The sequence below is a fragment of the Lutjanus erythropterus genome, chromosome 3 (assembly GCF_056507025.1).
Source record: "Lutjanus erythropterus isolate fLutEry1 chromosome 3, fLutEry1.hap2, whole genome shotgun sequence".
Lineage (NCBI taxonomy): Eukaryota > Metazoa > Chordata > Actinopteri > Lutjaniformes > Lutjanidae > Lutjanus > Lutjanus erythropterus.
This window is the reverse complement of record NC_139319.1, coordinates 26405243-26429732: the sequence shown is the minus strand read 5'-3', so window position 1 is coordinate 26429732 and position 24490 is coordinate 26405243. Positions and strand designations below refer to the sequence as shown.

The following is a 24490-nucleotide window of genomic DNA, read 5'->3' as shown; positions in this document are numbered from 1 at the left end:
CTGTTTAAAAAGACAGGAGATAGCCTATGGGATGAGAAATGAATTACATTTTAATTTTATTACATGTTACCAACTTGAAAATGAATCCAGAGACCAACTGATAAACCGCAGGGGCAATAGTTTGGCCATTATTAGCTTATTAGAGAATTTAAGAATTCAATAGTAGTATAAAAGATGATACTCAATACCTCTTTCAATACAACAACAAAAAGGAAAAAAAAAAGTCATCCTTGGCATACAAAATAGGATTATTTCTTTTTTCTTTCCCATTAACAACCTACACAGTGCTGGTGCAGAAAAATCACTTAACACTGTCTGTTTTTGCTTTTGCTGCAAACAAATTTCAGGAAAAACAACAGACTGAATTGAACTGAGGTCTTGAATGAGATTTAGATCTTTTTTTTAGTAAATTTGGTACTTTTGATACTGTAATTAATGGACATCATGTCATTTTAAACATGTAGTACTGAAAACGTATTGATACTTTTGACCGTATTGCTGATATATCAGTATAGGGGTTTCTATTTGACTTTCAATTCTAAGGTCACAATTTAATTGGTAGACATGACATTGTCAACTATTGTCACACTATGCAGTCTCAATTTGTGTTGTGTGAGGACAAAGGAAATACTTCGCACATCTATTAAACAAGACAGGTGCGTTGGAGAGACAAGACCAAAAAGTTGCAAAAGGACTCCTGCACACTGTCTAACTTGCAATATACATAATAAATATATTAAGTTGTGACGTTTCAGTACTTGACCTTCATCAGGCAATGAAGCCTGCCTGATGAAGGTCTAGTACTGAAAAGTCCCAAATAAGTGATATACTGCAAGTTAAGACAGTGTGCGTGAGTCCTTTTGCAACTTGTTGTATGAGGACAAAAAATACTATAAAAATCGCCAAGTTTCCTTTTGATTTCTCTTATTACCTCATTTTGATTGTTTCTTTTTTTGGTGAAATGACTATTTTATATATTATATATGCAGTATATTCAAGCAGCTCAACTATTCTCTTAAGGGATATAAGAGAGAACTGATGGTTGGTGGCTTTTATCATACGCATCGTAAAAACATGAAAGCCTTAAGGATGTGGTGGTCTGTCCCTCAGTATATTGTACATATACATATGTATATATTATGACCTACATCACCTACCATCCCACACACACATAGGATATGGAAAACTTTCTCCAAGGGCCCACTGTTTCCGCCTTTGAGTATGGCACAGGAGTGAAGATTTCAAACAACTGCATCTCTGGCTGGTCTGAGGGCTGTCGACGGTCCCCTCACTGACTCAAGTTGTCCATTGTTATTTAGCATGCGGCTGGTATTTCCCCAGCCTTTCACTTTGGGTTTACATTTCTCTCATTCTTTGGCTCTCTCCGCCTGCGCTCCCCTCCAAAGCCTAATTGGTCATCTTTCCCACAGGGACAGAGACAGGACGAGATATAAGCCATGCTGAACTAATTGCTTGCGGTGGTAGTGGTGGTGTGGTGGTCTGATGAAATGGAAGGCTGACACTGGTTTCTTTGCCAGGATATGGGGTACGGCTGTAATGGGTCCAGATGTCTTTGCACCACATTTGACTCTTGTCATCTCTTTTGTTTCTTTTAGGTATTTATGGCTGATTGTCTCTTTTGCTACGCAAAGTTAATTCTTTGGGCATGGTGTGTTTCTACTCTATTTGAGGGGAAGGCGTTCATATGCAGGTCCACAGGACATACATGCTAGAAGTTATCACTGGTCTAGACAGGATCTCTCCTTTTGATAACTTACACATGTGAGCATAATATAAATGTCAAAGTAGAAACATGCTCAAACAGTTTTTGTGATGGCTCTTTAAAAGCCTCACGTCAAAGCAAATACACCCACACACATTTCCAGCAATTATCTTTGTTTGGGTGTAAAACATACCAATGCAACACCCAGTCCACGTTAGATTCAGACATCAGAATTTCATTCAGCCTGGTCCAACATCTGTCAGCAACTCCACTTGACAACACCATAGCAACAATGGCAATAAAGGCTGGCTGAGCTGTATAACACACGCATATGTTAGTGTGGAGAAAGGCTCTCACACCCTCTAATGTCATATAACAGTCAGTCACGAAGCCACATTAAAAACCCGCACTGACCCTAACCCTCCTGTTCTCCTCAGACCAGCTCTGTCTGTCTCAGTAACTAAACAAGCTACTCCTGACCCTCCAGAGGCCTCTGGAGACTAATGACAATAATGTCGTTTGCTTGCCAAATAGATTAGGGCTCTGGTGTGACACTGATGCTGAGGGAGATAGTTGGTGTCTGCTGACAGACTGACCACCCAGGAGCTCTGGAGGCCAGAGTCTGGGTTCATCCCATCTAAGCAATTTTCAGACACATCAGTAAGAAAAATCACAGAGAAAACGAATAATTGGCGAGAGCCCTGGACAGACCGAGACAACCTCTGAACCTCCCTTGCTACTCCCACTGTGCCCCCCGCTTATGGTTCAAAGATCTCTTTGGAGCACAAAAGATGAGGATGACCTTTAAACAAAAAAGGGACAAATTTTATGTTAACGGTTAGTGAGATGCTCATTTCCCTCACGGCACAACTGAAGAGGACAACAACTTTTAGGGATTTTTGGCTCCAAATACTAGACACACATCTACACATAAGTATTTCTTAATTACTTCTAACACAATAGCAGAAATAGTGTGGGCATTAGTGCAAAGTAGGGGTGTGTATCTCACTGACTGAGAAGATTTGATACGTATCTCGATACATGTTCAACGATATGATATATTTGATAAATCTTTAAGTGGGCAACGATTCAGTTTGATACGATTCAGCTGTCACAATACAATACGATACAATACAAGACAATGCAATGTGTCAGTCTTTACATTTTGATTCAATTAATGCTACATTTGTAGAGTGATGTTAGTTGCCAAAAAATCTGATAGTTTTACTAAACATAGTAACAGTAGAGACAGAGAGAATGAGACATTACAGTGATGTTTATATCTTATGAGGTTCATGTGTAAATGAGATGAGATAAATGAGAAACTTAAAAACTGTTTAAAATATTAGTATTTTTGCAGTAAGATGATCTGCTGCTCTGTCATATGAAGAGTGTTGTGGTTTTGATTAGTGTGGAGGAACAGTGATGCTCTGTGTCTCTCAGTGACACGACGTCTCTGTAGGTCAGACTCGTGGCTCTGTACTGTGATTTGCAGCAGCGTTTCTCATCTTTCTTAAAAAAACCCAAACTAATTCTACACTTGAGCGTTATGAAAGTTCTTAAAAGTTATGAAAATTCTTCTTTGATAATATTTCTTTTTTTTCATGAACTTATATTACTCTCTTGCAGCCATTTAATTAACTTCACTGGTCTGCCAATAAATTACCTCATTTTGGTGATATAAATGACTTTAAAAAGGTCAGATTCAGCTGGTAGATGAAACCATATGTGCCATGGTGTAATTTTGTGGTGTGAGCACAATAACTAGAATTAAATTGTTCTCACTGAAACCTTCGCAAAAATGAGATGTGAAAATGGTTAAAATATTTATAGATATTTCAGGGCCACTCACTATGAGGAATCTCAGATGTGGAAACATCATTAGCAGGATGTGTTACTTTAAGCAATTCTTTCATCAAGCATGTGAACATATTGTATTTGCAGGTTTCCAACAGCACACTATACCAGAGCAAAAAGAGGAACAAGAGCTGGAGAGAAAGATCTAACTGATGAAGATTAAACTATTAAATGTTTTAAATGTTATAGCTCCTTTTCTAGCAAAATGTATGTTTCCTTGACAACTCCACAACTAAAGACTCGGTGCAGTTACTCGCCCTACATGCTCTTTTCCCAGCACTGTCAGATGCTGCCCCTCACCCACAGTCACTTCAGACATCCCCTCCAGTCCAAACAGTACAAACCTACTTGAGATGCGAGCCGCCTGCAGGATTCATGGAGAAGTGGTCCTCTACAAACTGAGGATTATTTCTGTTGAGAGGAGATGCTCGAGCACTGATGCTGCCTGATGATGATGCCTAAGCTCTGGGGAACTCGCACTACTCTTCAAGAGACCCTTTGGTCCCATGGACTAATCTGCCAAGCTAATCCAACCAAACTCAAAGCCTCCACTCTTCAATTCCCACCAACCTCATCTACAACAAGTGTTAATGACTCTGTGAAAGTGGCAGCATCAGACCAGCAAATAAAAAAAAAAAAAAAAAAAGAATTGATGTTTGAGGCTGGACATCATTTGAAAATCTCTGTGACTACTGCCAATCAGATATTGGTTTCAGCACTAATATAAAGGTTACAGATCTATCTAAAATAAAATATATAATAAAATACAGCCTGAAATTGGTAAAATTATGATTTAATATCTGATTAAAGAACAAGTCCGCATGATTAAGAATCTGACCCCAACCTTTTTAATAGTGGTTGCTATGGACACAATTTGGTACTGAAAAAGTACTAATGTTCAGTTTATGAATGCAGGGAGAGACACTAATATTTCAGACTGGCCATTTAGTGGCCATTTTTGGCGGCCCAAATGCAAATTTATGTAAAAGCAACACAGAAAAGGAAATTTAAGGCAACTTAACACAACCTTCTTTAACTGGGGGCTCTTGTGTTTTCCATTTTTCCAATGAATTGTGATGTGTTTTTCCTGGCGGCATTGTTTGCAATGAAAAAAGAGCTACAATTCTCAGTTAGTTGAGGAAACTGGCAGCATAGACCACAATGAGTTATGTCCTTAGATGTGTCACATTCGTTTTCTTAAACTCCTGTTTCCATTCACTCTTAAATTTTCACTCCTGATTATTTTTTTGATAGTCCGCCTTTTGTGTTTCTGGTTGTTCTGTGAGGGTCACGTTAGCAGCTTAAGAGGACTTAATAAACACATTCTTCAGAAGCCCTGACATATCGGTTGGTAGCCAGTAACGAGCACTGTTCACTGTTTTCATAGAGTGTTGACTTAAAAGGCACAAAGGAAGGGATTTTTGAATGTGCTTGAGCATCCTCAGATTTGGAACAACCTTTTTTGAAATTTCAAAGAAGGTTATTTATGTGTGTATGTTTCATCTTTTATCCTCTTTTTGTGTAATGGTAAAATAACGAGCCATTTCCACTTGGAAACTGCTTTAATGTAGTTAAATTAAGTCTAAATCATGCACATTTAGGAGAAAGATGTCTCTATACACCAGTACTGTACAAGAATCTACGTACCCTACGTTTCACCACAATGGATGTTTCACAACACTACAGGCAGCAGTCATGCACAGTATGCCACAAGAATCACGGCCGTGCAATATGTGGGTCCTTCTCTTTTGTTGAGATGACCCTTCCCATAGCTCGGCTTACTTTCCTCTAGCTTTTAACAGTTTTTTTTGGAGATCTCTGGCGCAGCATGCTCACAAAATTGCTTGACCCAGACTCAAATGTGCAAATATCTGATGATTAATATTGATAATCCCACAGTGAAAAACATTTTTCAAATTTCTGGAAATGTTTCCAGTTTTTAAGCACAGTTCTGCTCTGTAAAAACTAAGTTGCCTCTTTTACAATGCAGCAGCTACAAACAGTTATGTTAACTATGCTTTTGCCTGTCAAAGCCAGACATTTCTAGCTTTACAAGGGCTCGGCTGAGACATAACACCAAACGCCAGCTTTGGATGTGAGGTGGTTTCAAAAATAAATAAAGCCTTAAAGCTAAGGAATTATAAACACGCTGCCATGGAGAAAGAGGGAAAGCCCTCCAAACAATTTGTGGCATGTAGTATTTTCAATTCTTTCTCTGCTTGACACAAAGACAAGTGTCAAACAACTGAGGAGATGAACAGGGGGATGACAGAGAGGAATGGAAAAAAGAAAGAAAGCATTGAGGTGAGAGTGAAGAAGACCATGGGGGAATTTTCCATTCAGAGGTCTGAGACACACACACACACACATTGCAATACATACATGCATGCACAAGAATATACTGTGCAAATCCAGTTTCACACATGTACATAGACACTTGTGCACTCCAAAAATATGCGCATAGATACATGCATATGGACATGCAGGTGCACAGAGGCAAACACACGCTCCCTGAATATTATTCAGCCTGGAACTGAGGAGAAGGAGGAGGGAGTTGGGAAGAATAAGTTAAACAAAAAGAAAGTAAGAAAGAAAGAGTCCTGATTCTAACACAATTTGAGCTCTGGGATCGTCAAACAAACTCGTGCTTGGGCACCATGGGGATACAGACAACAGAATGAAGCATTCTGAGGGCTGACCTTCCTACTGCCTGCTCTCCTTCTGTCCCTGACCGCCTGTTAGCCAGGTCTCCTAGCACTGCAATGCAGCCTTTGCCATAGCAATGCTGTCTGGCGTTTCACTGGGCAAACTGAGCCTGGCCCAAGCTCCCACGTTCATAGATTGGCTTTCGCCAGCTAACACACGTCTCAGGGCAGCCATTTCCCTCTGAAAGTCATGAGCCACCGAGGGAACAAAAGTTAAACAAACTGAAGCAAATTTGTGGTAACAGCGAGGGAAGGCCATACATTCACAAAGCCTCTCAGAGAACAACTCAACTCACCAAAATCTGGAGTTGAGACAACAGTGGCTGATGACTCACGCCATGTAGGAGTCACAGCATGAGCAGCAGGTTACCAGAGCATTAGCAGCAATCTCAGTGTTGCATGTGTGTCTACACACTGTACTGAATTGCAGGTCATGCTTTGGCAGCACACGCACACGTTGCACACATACAACGGAAGAAATTAGACTTGAATCACAAAAATATGATTCACATTTACACACATCAAGTGTGAGTGAAACACAGGCAGGGCATTATTGCACTGATGGATTGATTAAAACAGGAGTGTATCTGTTGTGTTAGATGTACGAGAGGTGAAAAATGCTGCTTAAACGTGTCCTGTGTAGACCACTGCTCAGGCCTTATTTGGAACCCTCAGTCTACTTTTGAGGATTCCTCAAAATGAGACCCCATGTAAAAACGATGGGGCGTTATTATAGAAACTTCCTAGCCTGAAATCCTGTCTTCTCTTAAATAAGGATGACATTTAGAATTTTTGGTATTACAGATTCCTTACTACATGTAGAAAAAAACCTCTTATCTTAAGAGAAGAAAATCTTATCTTAAGAGAAGAATTTAGCTATTACAGATCTGTCCTAACTGAGGACTTTCCTAAGTTAGGATGGCACAGACCTGGCCTTAAATTCAAAATACCTGCCAAAAAGCAGCACTACTGTTGTTAGGTCTGTATGGCAATGACAATGAAAATGAGGAACATGAACACCAAAATATTATGTTTGAAACCATATGTTGACACTCTGAATTCTACTGGGCCATGTATTAATGGGTATATATCGAATATCAAGACAACTAGTTTTGAATTGGCAGCACGGTGGCGCAGTGGTTAGCACTGCTACCTTACAATAATAGGAGGAAATTAGGAGGAAAATTTCCAAAAAAGGTGTGGCATCCTCTCCTCCACTGACTCAATTCATGCATTCGACACATCAAAGGTGAGAATGAATGTCTTTTCTTGTCCATTATAGTAAGCTAGCTAGCTGGCAAGAGACATGCAATGTGACACAATGTGACACAGTCACTGTTGAGGATAAAGGCAGTCTAATGTATATTCTAAACTCAGACACAGGAATAACAGTACCAAGTTCCTAGTCCAAATTGAAGAATCACGTTTACGGTTCTAGTCAGGATTTCTTAAGAAAAGGTATGAGGTCTGAGATAGGATAGAATAGTTCTGTAATAGGAAGAAAATATGATTATTCAGTTTAGATTTTTTTCTGCAATGAGGCCCCGGTTCACCATGTTTGCAGGTGTGATAGACAGAACTAGTCCATTTACGACCTACATCCTCTGTGCCAAGAGGGCCTGTTGTCCCTATCAGCATATATTTTTCTGTTTCATTAAGCAACACTTTTTCTGGAGACAAAAGCCAAGGCAGCAATAATAACAAAATTGTTTGATTTGAAAAGATAATTTTGCATTTCTAAAACAACAGCTGTACACAACATGATTGCCCCTGTATGTCAAATTACATATTGACTGAGAGAAGAGCTATTGTTTTTGTCCAACTGTGTCTCACACCAGCCAGAGTAACTTCCTCTATAAAAGCTCTATAATAGTCTGTTTGACACATGCTCTGTGAACTGCAGAAAGGAAGAAAAAGAAGACCTGATGCTTGGTAATAACTCATATAAACAGATTAAACAGGATTTATTTTCTAGCACGCAGATCAGATAACAGGCCCGCTTTGGTCCCTGAACCTAGAGCAAGACATTCCACAGTAAAGGAAAAAGAGGAAGACTCACCACAGGAGGCTGACTTTGTCTCCACCAGCTTCACCCTTCGTGTCTCGTTACGAATCCTGTCGTCTGTTTTGTCAACAAGATGTGCAAGGTCATCGATGATTTCTATAAGACAAAGAAAGAGAGAGAAAGAGGAGAGGTCAATAAAGTTAATTTCTGTTATGTATTTTGCTTCTATCTAAAAACTTCATGGTGTTTTTTCTTTCATTTTATTACATAAAAGACCTCCCAATATGTTTTGTGTAATAAAAAAAAAATTACCCGAAATGAAAAAGTGACAGTTTCTGGAGGACTCAACATCAGAGCAGTCAACAACTTCAAAAGACAGAGGCAGCCAACGCACAGACACGAGTGATGGTGGTGATGGAGGGAGTGGGCTGTGTGAAAACACTCCCCGCGCTTTCAAATGGTTTCACTACTTCCTGAATCCATTCTGGATTTAATCAGGCCCTTATTGTTCATGAGGTTTAAAGACGTAAGCCCAGGCTTCAGGGACTAGGTCTGGGCGTCCAAAGAAACAAAGCGTGTGTTTTGTGTATGTGTGTGTGTGTTTGGCTCCGTGGCTCTGGCCCTTCAGTAGGAGTTCCTGACTTGAAGGTCGTCCAGATGGAAGCCTGTGCGATTTGTTAGAGTGAGCCACTGTGTTGACATGGCATCTCCAGAGATCTGGCCCAACAACAAAAACAGATAACTGCTGAAATATTTCCAAATGCTTGATTTGTTAAGGTTGGGCATTAAAATATGATTTTGGTCAGAGATATATAATATCAATTTGGAGTTGTGGTTTTGAAATGTAACCCATGACTGACAGTTAATTGAACTACATACAACTTCATCAAAATTGCACGTGTATTGAGGTGGTGTAACACAATAAAATGAACTGAAAACATCCTCTCTTTCAGCTTAGGAACTTGCATCATTCCAACTGTCACAATAACTCAACACTATGAATGAATACATTAAGAAATATGTGAGCAATAATATTTAAAACAACATGGCTCATTACTCTTGTTATGAATCAGGAAATTTATTACGATACAAAAATCAAATTGGCCGTTTCGTCTTAAATACGTGTTTCAGGATGTAGATTTGTGGTCTGTTTTTTATTTCTACTTCAACAGTGATGATAGATCCTGTCCAGGAACCTTTCTAAATTGAAAAAGACAAAGCAAAACAAAAAGAAGTGGCTGAACACAAAAGAGGCCAGTGAAACAGAAACCAAGGCCGAGTCGAAGAAAAGGGAAGTTCTTCACAGACTCGCATCAGCCTCTGATAAATGGACGTTTTACAGGAGTGGGAAGCTAGACTCATCTACAAACCTCAGCTCAGTGCCAAGTTAAACAGACTGTCCTTTCCAGGGAGGGAACAACTTTTTATTGCTGCTGCTATATGGTAAAATAGTAGTCAGTGAGTATAATCTAAGCTTTTCTTGTTTACAAAAAACTCGCCTACGTGACCAAATTCCCACAGGTGAGTGCTCAGGGTCATCTGCAGCATTTTTCTTTGTGAGCACAACGGTCTTCAGCTCTAGCTGCCTTTAAATTGGACTGGTGAGAAAACATGTTTCTTCAACTAGGAGCCATCACCACTTGACAAGACAGTCCGTGTTTCGGCTGACATCAAATAATTAAGTTGCATGAATAATTCGAGGAAGGAAAGTTAAGCATGTCAGCTTGGAGAGCCTGAGTGTGAAGGGGCAAGGACAAGGAGATGGGAGACGTGAGAGCACCGTATATACAGGGTCCCTGGAGACCCCCACATCATCATATAAGCATCAGGCAACAATTTAGAAGGAAGAAACTCTTCCCTTGCTGGCAGGGAAGGGGTGTAGACACTGAACCATTTGTGCCGCGTGCCACTCCAGCTAGTCATAAAGGATGTTTTGGGTTTGCTGGTGCCAAGTTTCTTGATTCAGTTCTGGCTCTGAAATAACATCTCAATTCATTGATGAATTCTCAACCATGCCAAGATGAAGCAGCGCTAGGACATGACCTTTAACTACAGCTGCAACGAAACGCTGAATTAAATTTTCAGAATGGCAGCTCTACAAGGGCCAGGCTTTTCATGTGCATAGTCCTTCAATTCACCCTCTTATCAAGTTATGTTTCTAACAACATAAGTCTCAATTTCCTTTTGTAACTTTCGCTTCCATGTATGACAGCTGCTGGCCCTGGTTTGAATCTGCCAGACCACAAAGAAGGCCCTATTTCAGGCAAGGATTGTTTGTTTAACATGCCATCACAGTGGATAAACTTCCAAAGCCACAGCGTGAGAGAGCATGGCACATGTGCAAACAGGTTAAAATTTTCATTGTCAGTGGTTTTAAGATGCATTCATTTTAGGCGGCAACTAACATTTATTTTCTTTACCGATTAATCTGCCAATTATTTTCATAATTAATCAATTATTCCTTTAGTCTTCAAATGTCACAAATTGAGAAAATGCTCACCACAATTTTTCAGAGCCCAAAGTGACAAATTACTTCTTTTGTCCAATCAACAGTCCAAAACCAAAAGACTCATACTTTACTATCATAAATGACAAAGAAAAGTAGTAAAATCTAACATTTAATTCATTAAGCTGACCCCAGCATATGTTTCCTTTTAATGTACTAATTGATTGAACAACTGATCATTGCAGTACTAATTGATTTATGATTATTTGGTCTCTAAAGCACAATTAACAATGTGCAGCCTTCCTCTAAATCTTAATTTATATTTATTGTACCTTAGATTGTTTGGAAATGAATGGGAATGTGAATTGATTATTGATTTTTGTTTTATGGTCTTATTTTGGAAATCATTGTTGGCAACAGCATTAGTCTTTGGAACCACATGTTCCTAAAAGTCTGCAGTTCATAACAGTATTTCATCTTAATAACTATGTGGCTTTTTACTCATGTTCCTTTCAGAATGCTTTTAACAAAACACAGACAGGGATGTAATAAAATTTCCTTTTTATTTGTTACACAACACCAAAAAAAGTTCAGCAACAAGCTATACACTACAGAAGTATCTCATGTTATCAACAACAACAAAAAAAACCTCAGGCACAAAAAATAATTCCTAAGTGCTCACTATCTCCACAACATCTTGACGAGCCACAATTTTATAAAAAGTTAAGACGTGCATAAGATCTTAAGAGAGAAACTTAAATTTGTCTGCACTGTGGACAGTGACTGGATATATATCAGCATCCTATTGAAGCTGAGTTTTCTTTGCTGTGGAAGAGCTTGACTATGCCCTTTCCTAATAATATCTACTGCACGTACAAAACAATGCCATTGGCAAGCTTTCTTTGGGCCCAGGGACTCGTTACCATAGTCTCTGTTGTGTTCGTTTCACAACAAACGAAAACAAATAGAAATTAGCGAGTGGTTTTCTGAACGGTCATTGTGGAAATGGGAACAATTATAGGGCATCCAAGAGGCAGAGCTATCAATCTAATGACTGGCAACACTTCTCTGCTCCAGGCAATCCCAGCTCAGTTGAACCACAGATAGGGCCTATCACAAATATGCTGCAAGAACCCAACACCTTTGACTTTTTGTCCTTACATGGTGCTGGTACTATATCTCTTTTCATTTTAAGTTCCAGAAGATACTTTCTAACATCAGTGAGACATTCAGCAACATTTTCAGAGAGCTGGACAAAACCATCTTCAAGTGCTGTTGCACAAAATAAGGCTTAAATTCCACACACTGTAGATGGTTTGACTGTAAAACTGATTACAAATAATCAGAGTGTCAAGTCTGAAAACAGAAGATAAATTATCTTGAACTGAATTGAAGTTTAAGTATTACCTCAGTTATTACTTTAGAACTGAATCAACTCTGTCAAGGTTCTAAGGGGGCTTTCACATGAGGGACCAAGGCCTGGATCCAGGTACACTCGACCTCAAAGTCTAGTTTGTTTGATCAGTGTGTACACTGTGTACCGTACCCAGGACAGATTTGTTGATATGTGATCTGTTGATCTTTTCTGGTGTCGAGTACAGTTCCTGTGTATTTGAGTAGGGATTGCATCAGGTGTGAAAACTATCATACCAAATCGAGCTCAGACAAGGTACAAACTATTTTATACTGACTGGGCCACCCAGTTTTTCAGCCTTCAGTGAGTAATTTGCAAGAACACAAAGAAGAGTAAAGTAGCCAGGTCAATAAAAATGTATATCAATCTATAGTTACATCATCTTCATATGTCACTTTTTCTAGAATACTAAGGTAGCACATGCTGCCAGTGAATCTAAACCTGGGGTAACTTCTATATACTTTGCCTGAGAGATACAGGAATGCCAGATCTTTACTTTGTTTTTCTGCAACCAACAGTGCCTTTCATTCACACAAAAAACAATGTACGTAAAACCTGGCCTTTCTGTGTACAGGCACGAGGGCCCTGGAGCACGCACACACAACAATAGGAGACAGATGTTGCTCTCATATGACGTCACCTACTCCTTCATGCTGCTGACTCTCTGTGCAGTCTCAGCACCATTTCATCTCTGTTCCAATACTTTTCAGCTTTAGTATAAATGGCCCCTCTCTGTGGTCATCCTGCTCTCTGGGGGCTAACTAGTTAACAGGTCTGTTTCCATCCCTGCTTTCAGCGTCATCTGGAACCACGACACCTACTATCCACAGGATTGGCTGCTGTGGGTTTGCGCTAAATGATTATTATGTGGCCAAGACACGAACTGGAAGTGGAAGAAAATACTTAAGGGCCACTGAATGAGTTTTTGTCTGAAGTCACTTACAGTTTACGTTGCCACTAGTTCAGGGTGTACACAGGCAGATGTAACATTCCCTTGTAATTTCTGGGTGTTTACAGCATACCCACCCATCAACCTCATAGCTGGACTGAAGGTGTCACACAGACACAATAACCCCACCAGCTGCTGTTTCCTCTTCGCTCAGCTCGTGCAACACAGTGTAAGGGGCTGTAACTCAGTTTCTAGTCCAGAATACTTTAGAGAAAATACAAGAAAGACTGCAGCAATTCCATACAATTACAGTCTGGCTTCCTTATCTGAATTCTGATATTCAACTTATTGCCTAAAATTGGCTCCATCTTGACTTGGCACACTGCAGATTCTGTAAGATTAAGATTCTGTGCAAGATTTTTCAAGTGTAGCATATTCAACATTTCAGTCTCCCCATCACAAGACAATGGTGGATATTGGATCGAAAGTGTTTTCACAACCATCCACCCTGATTCTGCCACTTATCTAGGTCCAGGTCACAGTGGCATCAGGCTAAGCAAGATACCCCATAGATGAAGGAAGAGGTTAAACGCACTGCAACTGACTCTCAATGAACTGCAGGCCTGTCTGGTGCTCTAAAGGTCAGGATACCCTGGTCATAGGAAAGAGAATAGCACCAAAAATACTGGAGCACTAACACGACAAAGTTTTATTAACAGTCTCATAAAAACGTTTTCAACACTAGCTGCACCTTCATCAGATTCAAAAGGCAGCCCGTGTTTCCTTCTTTCAAGCTAATTCTCCAGTTTTTCAATGGGCATCCCAGGGCAGTCGCAGGCCATATGTAATCGCTCAAGTGTGCTCCGGGTCTGTCCCATGGTCTCCTCCCGGTTGGATAAGCCTGGGAGACCTCCACAAGGAGGCTTCCAGGAAGTATCCACATCAGGGACATGAACAATCACATCTGACTCTTTTCAATTCCACTCTGACTTCCTTCTAGACATCTGAGCTCCTAACACCGACTCCAACGGTGACCTCAGCATGCATTTGTGTTCATCTCATTCTGTTGGACATTACTCAAAGCTTGTGACCATACCTGAAGATTGGTCGCAGACGCAAACGTAAATGGCCAACTCTCCACCCTCATTACAATGACACTTCAGTTAATGTTTGCATTACTGCTGATATGGTGCCAATCTGCCTGTTGATATCATGCTCCGTGTTACCCTTACTTGTCAAAAAGACTCCAAGGTAGCTGGAGTTACTGACCAACTGAAGTCCCTTGAAGGAAAACACTCTCCTCTGTCAGCCCAGATCCTTCATCAGAGCTCACAACAATCACAATAACCCACCTCACGGAGCAACTAGTAGACTATTTGATTCAATTTAGGCAACAACAAAACAAGCCAAATCTGAGGTCTCTGAAGATCTGCAGAGCTGTGATACATTAGCCAGACCTAGAAAGGCAGGTGGGGGACAAGGATAATGGAAAAAGCATTGTCAGGCCAAAGCATGGACAAACAGACACAGACTACTCTTTTGAAAGTATGGTGAGTAAGTTGCAGAACACAAGACATACAAAGAAGCAGAGATAAGGAAATGCACAAATCAAGGAGAGAAATACAGTGAGTCTGTGAGCACATAAAGGTAGAGATACAGGAATCCAGAAATATAGAATCCTGTGTTTCCTCTTGTCTTATCTTGATGAGATGCCAAAACCCCAGAGCCATGAAGCACTGCAGCATTTAGGATCCTTACCCATGCTTTTACAGACATTGGATACCACATTGGGTAAATACAACTCAAGCATGAGACCTAAACATTAATTTCAAAGCAAATCATTGAATGATATTATAAAGCCCAATTCAAGTCAGACAGCAAATGTGACACTCACATGTAGGAGCATAGTGATAAGTTTAGGAGACAGTCTATTTTAACGATCAAATTCCTGCATCCCGGATCTATATCCGCCCCAAGCCTCAGAACTGCTGACTCATCTTCAGAGAGGCTATAGCAGTGGTGGTTTTGGTTTGTGTGTGAGTGTGCATGTGGTGGAGGCACTGCCATAAACAGTGACACCCCAGCGTGCCTCCAGGATGTGCTGTATTAACTCTGTGTGTTATTGTAGGACTCATTCCCAGAGCGGGCATGGCGCACAGAGAAAATGCTTGTTTTCTCTCACCGATTTAAACGCAATCTGACTCGGTGGGGCTAATTCTGTTGTGCTTATTCAGGAGATGATTTCTCCTGAGGATTTAGAGAAAGAGGGAAGTAAAAGACAGTTTTTTCACTCAACCCTCCTCTTGTACCCCTTGTTGTAGTGCAGGGGGGCCTAACCACAACTGTTACCAATTGGCCCTGGTGTGACTGACTGTGTATAGAGGATAGTGCTTTGTTGCCAACCAAAACACACACATCTCTGGATGTAACTGGAACTTCACTTGGCACACATAGAGGCACTCAGCATGATGATACAACTCAGGGCAATTATGGTATTTACAAGAAGTTGCACAGTCTTGGAAGACTTTCTTTCAACTTCTTTCTTTTTTCTTCTGCTCTGGGCTGCTTATTGTAAACAAACTCACCCTGAGGGTCTGCGGAGAGTGAGGATTAGGAGTTTCACCAGAAACCTCAGAGTTTTACCAGTTTTTAAAACCCAACAAATCACTTGGATGCCTGCCAAAAAAAGAACTGAAATAAAGACAGAAAAAGAAAGAAATGTGCAATGTCTGTCTATGGAAGATGAGTCTTTGTATAGAAGTAATCCTAAAAATGTGTTTGGCCAAGAACTCATGTTAGACAAGAGGGCACATAAACAAAGCCACTTTCTTTTCCTAACAATACTCAAGCATAACAATAAAAATGTCAGTTTATTTATTCATAATAGGCTCTCTATTATTGTTTAAATATTCACACTGATGATGAAGAGCTAATGACTTGATTTCTGCTGTGCTGTCCAACACCAACAGTTCAGGAAAAGCCACTTCATTTTTCACCCAGGGGCCAACCAGTCTTAATGTGATCCATTAGAATTTAATAGTTATTAAATAAGATTACCCTGAAATGCAATAAGAGTACAATGTACAGAAATAAGCTTGAGGGATATTATTGCTGAGGGAAACACTGTAGGCTGCAAGAAACATGTTGTACATGTAACAAAAATGATGCTGATAACATTTAGCATTTCTTCTTTTAACATGTCTGCATCAAATCCCCAAAAGGGTAACGTCCCAAGATCAGAACAGACTTATGGCAGTGCATATGTATTCCAATTATAAAATGGGTTGCTCACTGCTTTAACTGAGTAATTATATACACCCTATACTCTAACTAAACTTAACTCAATGAAGTTTGTCTTTTGTGGATCTACCTTGTTTTTGTGTCTTTCTGACCAACCGTTTTCACATGTACTTGTAGGGCTTGTGAGGGCATTGTCATATACACATTTCATCCTTCCAACATCTGGCCTTCTCAAGTGCCGGCCACATGTGTACTGATTAGTTTCACTGTTGGACATTATCGGCCCCCGCTGGCCCCAATGAATCTCTGCGTCTCCCCAAATGGACTGACAGGCTCCCCTGGTCAACACGTTGGGGGTAAAATATCCTTTATTGCATCATTAGACATTTTCACCCTCTAGGATAGCTGAGCGATGACAAATGTCTTGTTTTATGCTGCTTGTGCCATGGCCACACATGCCAGTGATTAAAATATATTAGTCTATTGTTTATTCATATTGTGGGGCAACATCCTCTTTCAACGAAAACTTTTTGTTGGCGCTGTCTTTGTCAACCTTGGAATAAATGTAACTTTACTACTTCAGCAGAAGTTATAACCTACTGACAGCTGAAAGAAGGAGCCTTCCATCTCTGAATATCAATTTCAAACAGCCTTGACAATGAATCTGAAGAGTATAAAAGCTGTAAAAGTAGTGACCCTCCATTCTGATCAGCATTACATATGTGGCCTTCACATTTTCAGCCTTAATTCTAACCATTTGTGTGCCAATCTGAAACTGAAACCGGCTGTGTGTCCACAGACAGTTTCACCTCCCTAGCCCTGCTACGTTTACCCCCAGATCCATCATTGCACATGACAGACACCAAAGAATGACCAGCTGATGAATGAATTACTCAAAGTTGAGCCTCCATTTGAAAGAACACACTTCAAAGAAAAGCACATAAATTGAGAAAAATACTCCTCACTAGTTCAGTTTCAGCACGTACAGACCATTGGGTTTGTCCTTGCTAGACTCCAAAGACAAGATCCATGTGAATTATGGAATGCAGTAGACAAAAGTTATGTTGGAGGATGTCACTGGGTTTCTCCTGTACAAATGTAGATGCATGATGCAGACACATATGTTATTCCAAGACATGGCTAGACATGACAGGCTGGGATTGAAAAATGGCCCTGGAACTTTTGCAAGACAGAAGCAAAGCAGTATAATTTCCAGTCATGTGATGCCTACTGCAGGGCTGAGCTCATTACTGTCATAAAAGCAAATTTTATTTTGAAGGGTCAATCTCATTATTTCACTGCACAAACAGCAAGTCAGGAACACAGCCTCTGATTGGAGGCTGAATGATTACAGAAGACAAAAAAAAAGACACTGCAGTTCAAGTCTGGCTTACAACGCTTCTGAAAGTCTTACAACCTCAACAGAGCTGATGCTGTATGCACAAAGGTAATCTTATTGTTGCCCGTCCTGCTCAGCTTATTTCAGGGCTAACCCCTTCACTTTTCCAGCAGTTGTGAAAGAACAGACAAGACATTTCTTGGTCTTGAGACACTGCAGCATTTATTAAATGTAACTTGTACGGTACATTTATTGCCAGATTGACAACTTACCACTAGCCTTTTCCTATGTTCCCCTAGCAGCACTGGCACCCTCAATCTGCTGCTCTCTCTCTCCCCCACTGGCATGCCACACACACTTTATGCACTGCCATATTCGTTAAGGGAATAAAGCTGCACTAATGAGTGCATCCTTCAAAAAAGTGCAATAAAATGCAAATTTTGGAAGTCGTGGTAAAACATTGTTTTTTCACTGTAATCGGTAAAAAACACCCAGTCACAGCCCAATGGTACTGGAAAATACTTGCGTTTGACGTTCTTTTTTCATCATATATTTAGTTCTACATACGCTCTATAGTTCCCCATCCTATGATGCTCCAGTGCTCAGGCAGAATAATTGAATCTATCCTTGACGAGAGGAAATCAGGGCCTTTTCAGGAGCGCTGCATGACTAGAATACCACTCAAGCTTTCTTAAACAACCTGAATAGTTTGAGTCTGCAAAGACTGGAAACGATCAGCACTGTGCACATAAGTAAGTCCTGCTGTCATCTTATGATATCGGCTGAATAAAAACAAAACCTCATCAGCAGAATAAGAGATGACATCAGGACTGTTGGGAATGTGTTGAGCATAATAGATTTCAGTAATGATGGAACTGGGATGTTCAAGACTGCTGGAAACCATCAATGTAATGTGCACAATTGATTAAGATCAAACCCATAATGTCATCTACAGACAAATAAAAACAGTGCCTGGGCAAAAAAAAGGAGTAAGGGCAATGAGGAGAACTCCTTTTCTGCTTTTCAAATTGAAGGAAACCATTTCTGTGGAGCTGCCAGACTCACCAGCATCACTCAACCTGTATGGCCAGACATCAATGAGCAGTGAATGCAATAAACATGAACTGAAGTTACCAGTGGAATATATACAATTAATACACAAGTCACACTACGAAGACCAACAGCAATGAGAAGTCTGATCATTACCAGGCTTTCTGCCATCAACCCTCTTATGGCCAGGTGCCACCGAACAATGTGTGTGTGATGAGCATGAGGGTGCCAGCAGCAGCAGCAGCGTGAGGCAGGGACCACCCTGTCACTGGCACGGCACCTCCAAACCAGCCGCTGTTACACTTCATCACTACCATCACACTTCATTAGCAAGGACACCCAGGAGGGGGTGACATATTGAGAAGAGAAAAAATGAAACGGAATAGGTTTGATTGGATGAGATTCATACTGTAAGACATGAGAACAGTCAAGTGCCTAATGGATTCTGGCACACTTACTCGTTCATCTACTGTACTATCTGTTTACAGGGCTGTCAAAGAAGTGTAACGCTACACATTCACACCCTGACAAAGTTTATCAAAAGTGAAGAACAGTGTGAACACAGTGTGAGTGATTTTCTGGTTGTAAATAATTTGAACAGGTATTCCCCCAGTAGATTTCCACAACTATTCTACAAGTCCACGAACAACTGGTATACTTAATATTTAGTAAACTTAATGATTATACTGTATATTAAAACAATGACAGTTGTGGGTTATTAGGTATTGCATACATACATACATATATATTATATGCAACTCAATACATATTGTAAGATAACTTAAGTTTCCTGCTCCTTTCATCAGGAAGGAAACGAAAGAATGAGTAAGACTTGTTGCTTGTGTGACTACGTCTCGGTATGAAAACACACAGACATCACAGTTTCAACAGTGTGTAGTCTTTCTTATTACTTATCTTCACAGTCTTAAACTTAGACAATTTTACAACAGACACTTTCTTGACATGTAAAATTATCTTTTAAATCGACAAACATCATATGTGTAATTCATGGCATAATTCAAAATGGATCAAAGCAATATCTGTCTCTCACCATTGAATACCGTTGATATTTTTTCCTAAGTATGGTGGCCCAGCAAAATGGTTAGGTACTTTGTCTCTCTATCATCTAAACAGCAGGCTTGGCAGGGTTGTAAGTGGCATGAAAGCCAAAATAACACATGATTTCTGATGGTGACAGTTACTTGAACATGTGCAATGATCTAAAACCTTTACTGCCATTTCTACTGAAGAATCTGCAGGTGTTTTTAAAGAACATTACATATTAGTTTTTTCCCGGTTGTTGACTGAGTTGTAAACAAAGTAAAAAAAAATAATTTCCCGCTAACCGAACAACTGTGTTCTAATTGAAATGATGTGAGTCTAATAACTCAACATCCCCTGTGGTGAGTGGAGCTTCCTGGCAATACGCTGGCTGGCCGACTGACTGACTGACTGAGGAGTTATGGAGAGACTTTGATCTTCATGCCAGACCCTGTTTCACTCATAATGCACTCACACACATGGAGACACATGTGCTCCCATGCACAGACGCTGACACAAACACACGTGTATACACCGCGGGTCTATGAGCATCATACTGACAGGCACACCCTAACAGGCACGCAAATAGAACGAGGCGCACACACACACACACACACTTCCCGGATGTGACACGCTTCCGACAAACATTTGCGTCCCAGACTGAAGAGGAGTCATCTCTACACTGTGAACCCAAAATGCTGCTCAGAGGGAGATTGGGAGCAATAAGAAACCCAGAGCTATATCACATCTCACTGCTCTGATGTGATGTTTTATTGCGGAAAAGTGAGTTCAGGGCCAGCTGGTCTTTATCTGCTGAAGATCAGTGGGGATGCGGAACATGAAACATCACAGAGTTGTTGTTGAGCCTGGAAAATCCTCAGATAAGGTGTGATCAAATCTGGGTTTGTGGCTGTCAGTGGACTTTACTTTGGATCATGCACTGTGCATGAGCGTCATTTTGAGAACTCTTTCAATATGAATCTCAAGTTCAAAGTCCTAATTAGTGGCACTTTTGATAGAGAAGTCTATCAGTAGCTCGAAAACAATAAGTAGCAGTTTATAGAAAGATAAAAACAAGCAGGTCAAATGAGGCTCCTGAAGCATAGTGAAGTATACAAAATGCAAGTGTTATGGTGTCTTTGAATATCACAGCATTCATTAATGACAATGTAGTCTTATGGAGGTATTACAGTGTTGTTTCAGAAGCCTCGAAAGGTTGCAAAGCCATGATATAGTTTTGAGCAAGCAAATTTCACATCAGTGACAATTAATATCACATTGCAAGAGTGTTGCACGAAATATAAAGTCGTATAAATGAGAAGAAGCACAACTTGATGGTGAAGGAAGCGGGGTGCATGGTTGGGTACACCACAGGGAGAGAGGCAGGTCCATTTTTCACAGTGCTGGCAATCCACTGGCCAGTGACACTCTCCTCCCACTGAAGTGTAAGGCGAGTCCCCAAAATACAACAGGTGCAGGAGAGGGACAAAGCTCCATGTTTCAGGACAACTTCAGATAAAGATGAATACAAGTTCATACAAATACAAGCCCTAACTGCTAAGAGCCGTACATTTTACTTGACAATAGTATTAATTTGGGGTGGATGATATAGACGGTACAAAAAGTACACCGGCGTTAATTTGCCCTATGTTATGAATTTTGCCTGCACCGTGCTCACTGGCAGAACCCTCATTTTGCTTGACCCTGAGAAAAGGTTGTCCCGAAAGATTCACTGCAGGATTTGTCGTCATCAGTCTGTGTCAGCTAATCGAATGGAAAAAGGGTGCTTTTTTTGGAAACACAGTTGAGCTAGCACGCTGTGCTTGTGTAAAACATGGCACCGGAGGATGAGAGACTGCCGACAGAGCAGATTAAAGTATTGTTTTCTGTCTTCTTGGAGTTACCTCCACTTGGTTCACTTCACCGTGTCCCCCACAGTCTCTCTGCTGATGTTCTGAGTGTGTTTATGTGTGTTTGAGGAGCTCAGCTGTGACACAGAGAGTAGGGGAGATAAGTTACACCAAAATATTAAAAGAACCAATATGTCAAAGCTTTGCCAGATTTTAAGGTGTGCGGCAAACCAAACTAAGCAGTTATTGTTTTAGCTTGTTTGTAATAATTTGCTCCAGTGAACACAACAAAGAGGAGGTGGAGCGCAACTTCCTTTATACGGACATGGTTTGAGTTTTAAAAAGTCAGACAACAAGCATAAAATGATAATCTACAAATTACAAATCTACAAATAATGTTACACGACAGTGGTTACAAGGGGTGGTAATACTTGATATACTTCAGAAAAGGTTTTGTATACTTTTCTATTTATTATTTAAGTTTTACACCATAAATGTTCATAAAACACCTCTGTAATGTATGTGAAATATGTCTAAGACATAGCCATAAGCCCTACTGGTGCTTTACCGCTTCAAAAGAATTTATATCGAAATTTTAGGAAAAAAGAAAATATCATGACAGACACTTATAGTACATGCTTCAAATTGTCCTGCAATGTAAATTTTAGGCCATACCAGCCTGCCCTTGTAACAGCGATCTCTGTGAGTCTCAACTTTCGGTACCTAGTGCTGATTATAGTTTCTCCTTCTAGAGCAAGAAATATAATGCATAGCATCACTTACCTTTCTGTAGGTAACGCTGTGAACTTTTTACAACCTGAACCAGAAATACTGTGTTTAAATACACAGATGCCAAAAACACATATTTGAATGTAAAATTGACAAAGACAGAGGTGGGAACACTTGGCATACCAGGGTGGCACATGAGATGCACATAATTGCTGAAAATCTTAGTGAGTATGTGGTGGATTTAGGGTAATTGCACACTCCTAGTGGAGGCCAGAACAAATGTTTGGCCAGTAGTGCGGCTGAAACAACTTCCCATCCTGAGAGGAAACAGCCTCCCACATAGCTTGTGGACAGCTTGGAGTGATGCAGGGCACTAAGCAAACAGCAAAAATGTGACGCAACAAGACCGCATGCTCCACTGTGGGCTACATGAGCTGAAAAACATGGCTGGATGCACAGACTGTTAGACACACACAGAGTAAAACCACATGCATACGCAGAGTTGCACACAAACATCAGTGTGAACATGTGAGTGTATTCCTAGTAGCTCAAACACACACAGAGACATAAGACCCATGAATGAAAGACAAACAGAAACACTACAGTACAGATCTCATCATACTGTGGCTATGAAGTCTGACGGTGCATTATAAGCTGCGGCCATTTAAACAGCTGCACCTACAGCTGTCGTGTAATTACCCAGCTCCTCCAGCTGATGAGCGAAAAGGAGGAGGTGCTGATTAGTGGAGGAGAAGACGAAACCTCCTCAGAGGAATTAAACAAATTAACAAATCCTGTGTGAGATCCTGTGACTCCATATTCATCCGCCCTAAACTTGGATCATTCCATCACCATAACACATCTATTCTACGGAAGAGAGAGCACACAGCCATGAATCATTCCAGTTGGTAGGTGTAAACACCAAGAGTTTCACTGAGGAACATAAGTGCTGTGGCGCCACTGCCTCTACTGCCCACTAGTGGGATGATGGGTGGGCTGCACGAGGGAGCACAGAGAGACTCTTGATTTTAACTTCCTCACATTTCATTTAGAGTTCATTAAAGTGAATCATTCACACACTCAACTAGAGCAAGAGTAACAGCTTTTATTATTTTGTATCATTTCTCATCACTGCAAACATTACATTGCCAGTAGTCCAAGAAAAAAGTTTTACAACCATTCGAAATACTTCTTTCAAATGTTTGTTATTTGGGCCAACAAAGACATTTTTTGCAGTAATATAAAACAAAATTAAGAAACAAATGCTGAATGAACACACTAAAAGGCCCCTGCTGAAGAATTGGATATACTGCATGCCTCTTCATTAAAGAGACTGTAACTATAACCAGATTACCTTGGAATACATACAAAAATGGCATTATATTCAGAAACTGTCCAAGAATCAGTCTTATCTCTACATAATTCCAAAAAGAAAACCCAGATCCAACCTGTCTTGAATGTGTAACAAAACAGAAACTAAACAGGAGGCATTAGGCCAAGAGTGAAACAGATGAGAATGATTAGATAACGGATCAAAAGCCTTTTTCAGGGGCACGTTTGTTCGAGCAGCACAGATATGTGCAGTGCCCATAACACATAAAACAAACATCAACATTTTATGCACAAAAAGAGCCCAATAAAGGGTCCCTTATTTAAATTGTGAGGCAAATCTAGGCTCTGAAACAGTTTTTCATCTTTTGTCAAAGGGAGATTCTCATTCTTAGTTTGGCATGTAGATTGTGCCTGATAGCACACATGCAGGGTTATCAGATAACAGATGAAATGGGTGAGACATAAAGCATGTCCCACTTGAAAGGTGACATATTAGTAACACATTTTTGCAGTATGATTAAAGACTTTTAACAGCTTCTAATGGGACATATTTATATAGTATTACTTTGAAGGTCAGGTCCTGTCAAATACCTCTCTGATGTAACAACAATAGACATATGTTATGTCTACAGCAGGGTTGGAGGGTTACTTTAGGAATGTATTACATTGCAGTTACTTATTACCAGTTAAAATATGGTGATTAACCTAATCCAAGTATCACAATATAAAAGTAAAGTCACTGGATTACTGTTAATTACCTTTGAATTACCTAAATACCAAATATTTTGAAATTGTTTGCCCTGATATAATGTTTTATGCTCGTTGTTAAGTTTATTAATAGGCTGTCCGGCTATTCCTTCTTTTGTAATG

General features: G+C 40.2%; 1 protein-coding gene across 1 annotated transcript in view; it reads right to left on the bottom strand.

The window, feature by feature from the left end:
- The window catches only part of stx8 (syntaxin 8), a 54343-nt gene that overhangs the window by 3594 nt on the left and 26259 nt on the right, over nt 1-24490 (bottom strand). Inside the window, exon 7 of the mRNA XM_084715623.1 lies at nt 8345-8446. Within this exon, the coding sequence (XP_084571749.1) occupies nt 8345-8446 (102 nt within the window). The remainder of the gene's footprint in view (nt 1-8344; nt 8447-24490) is intronic.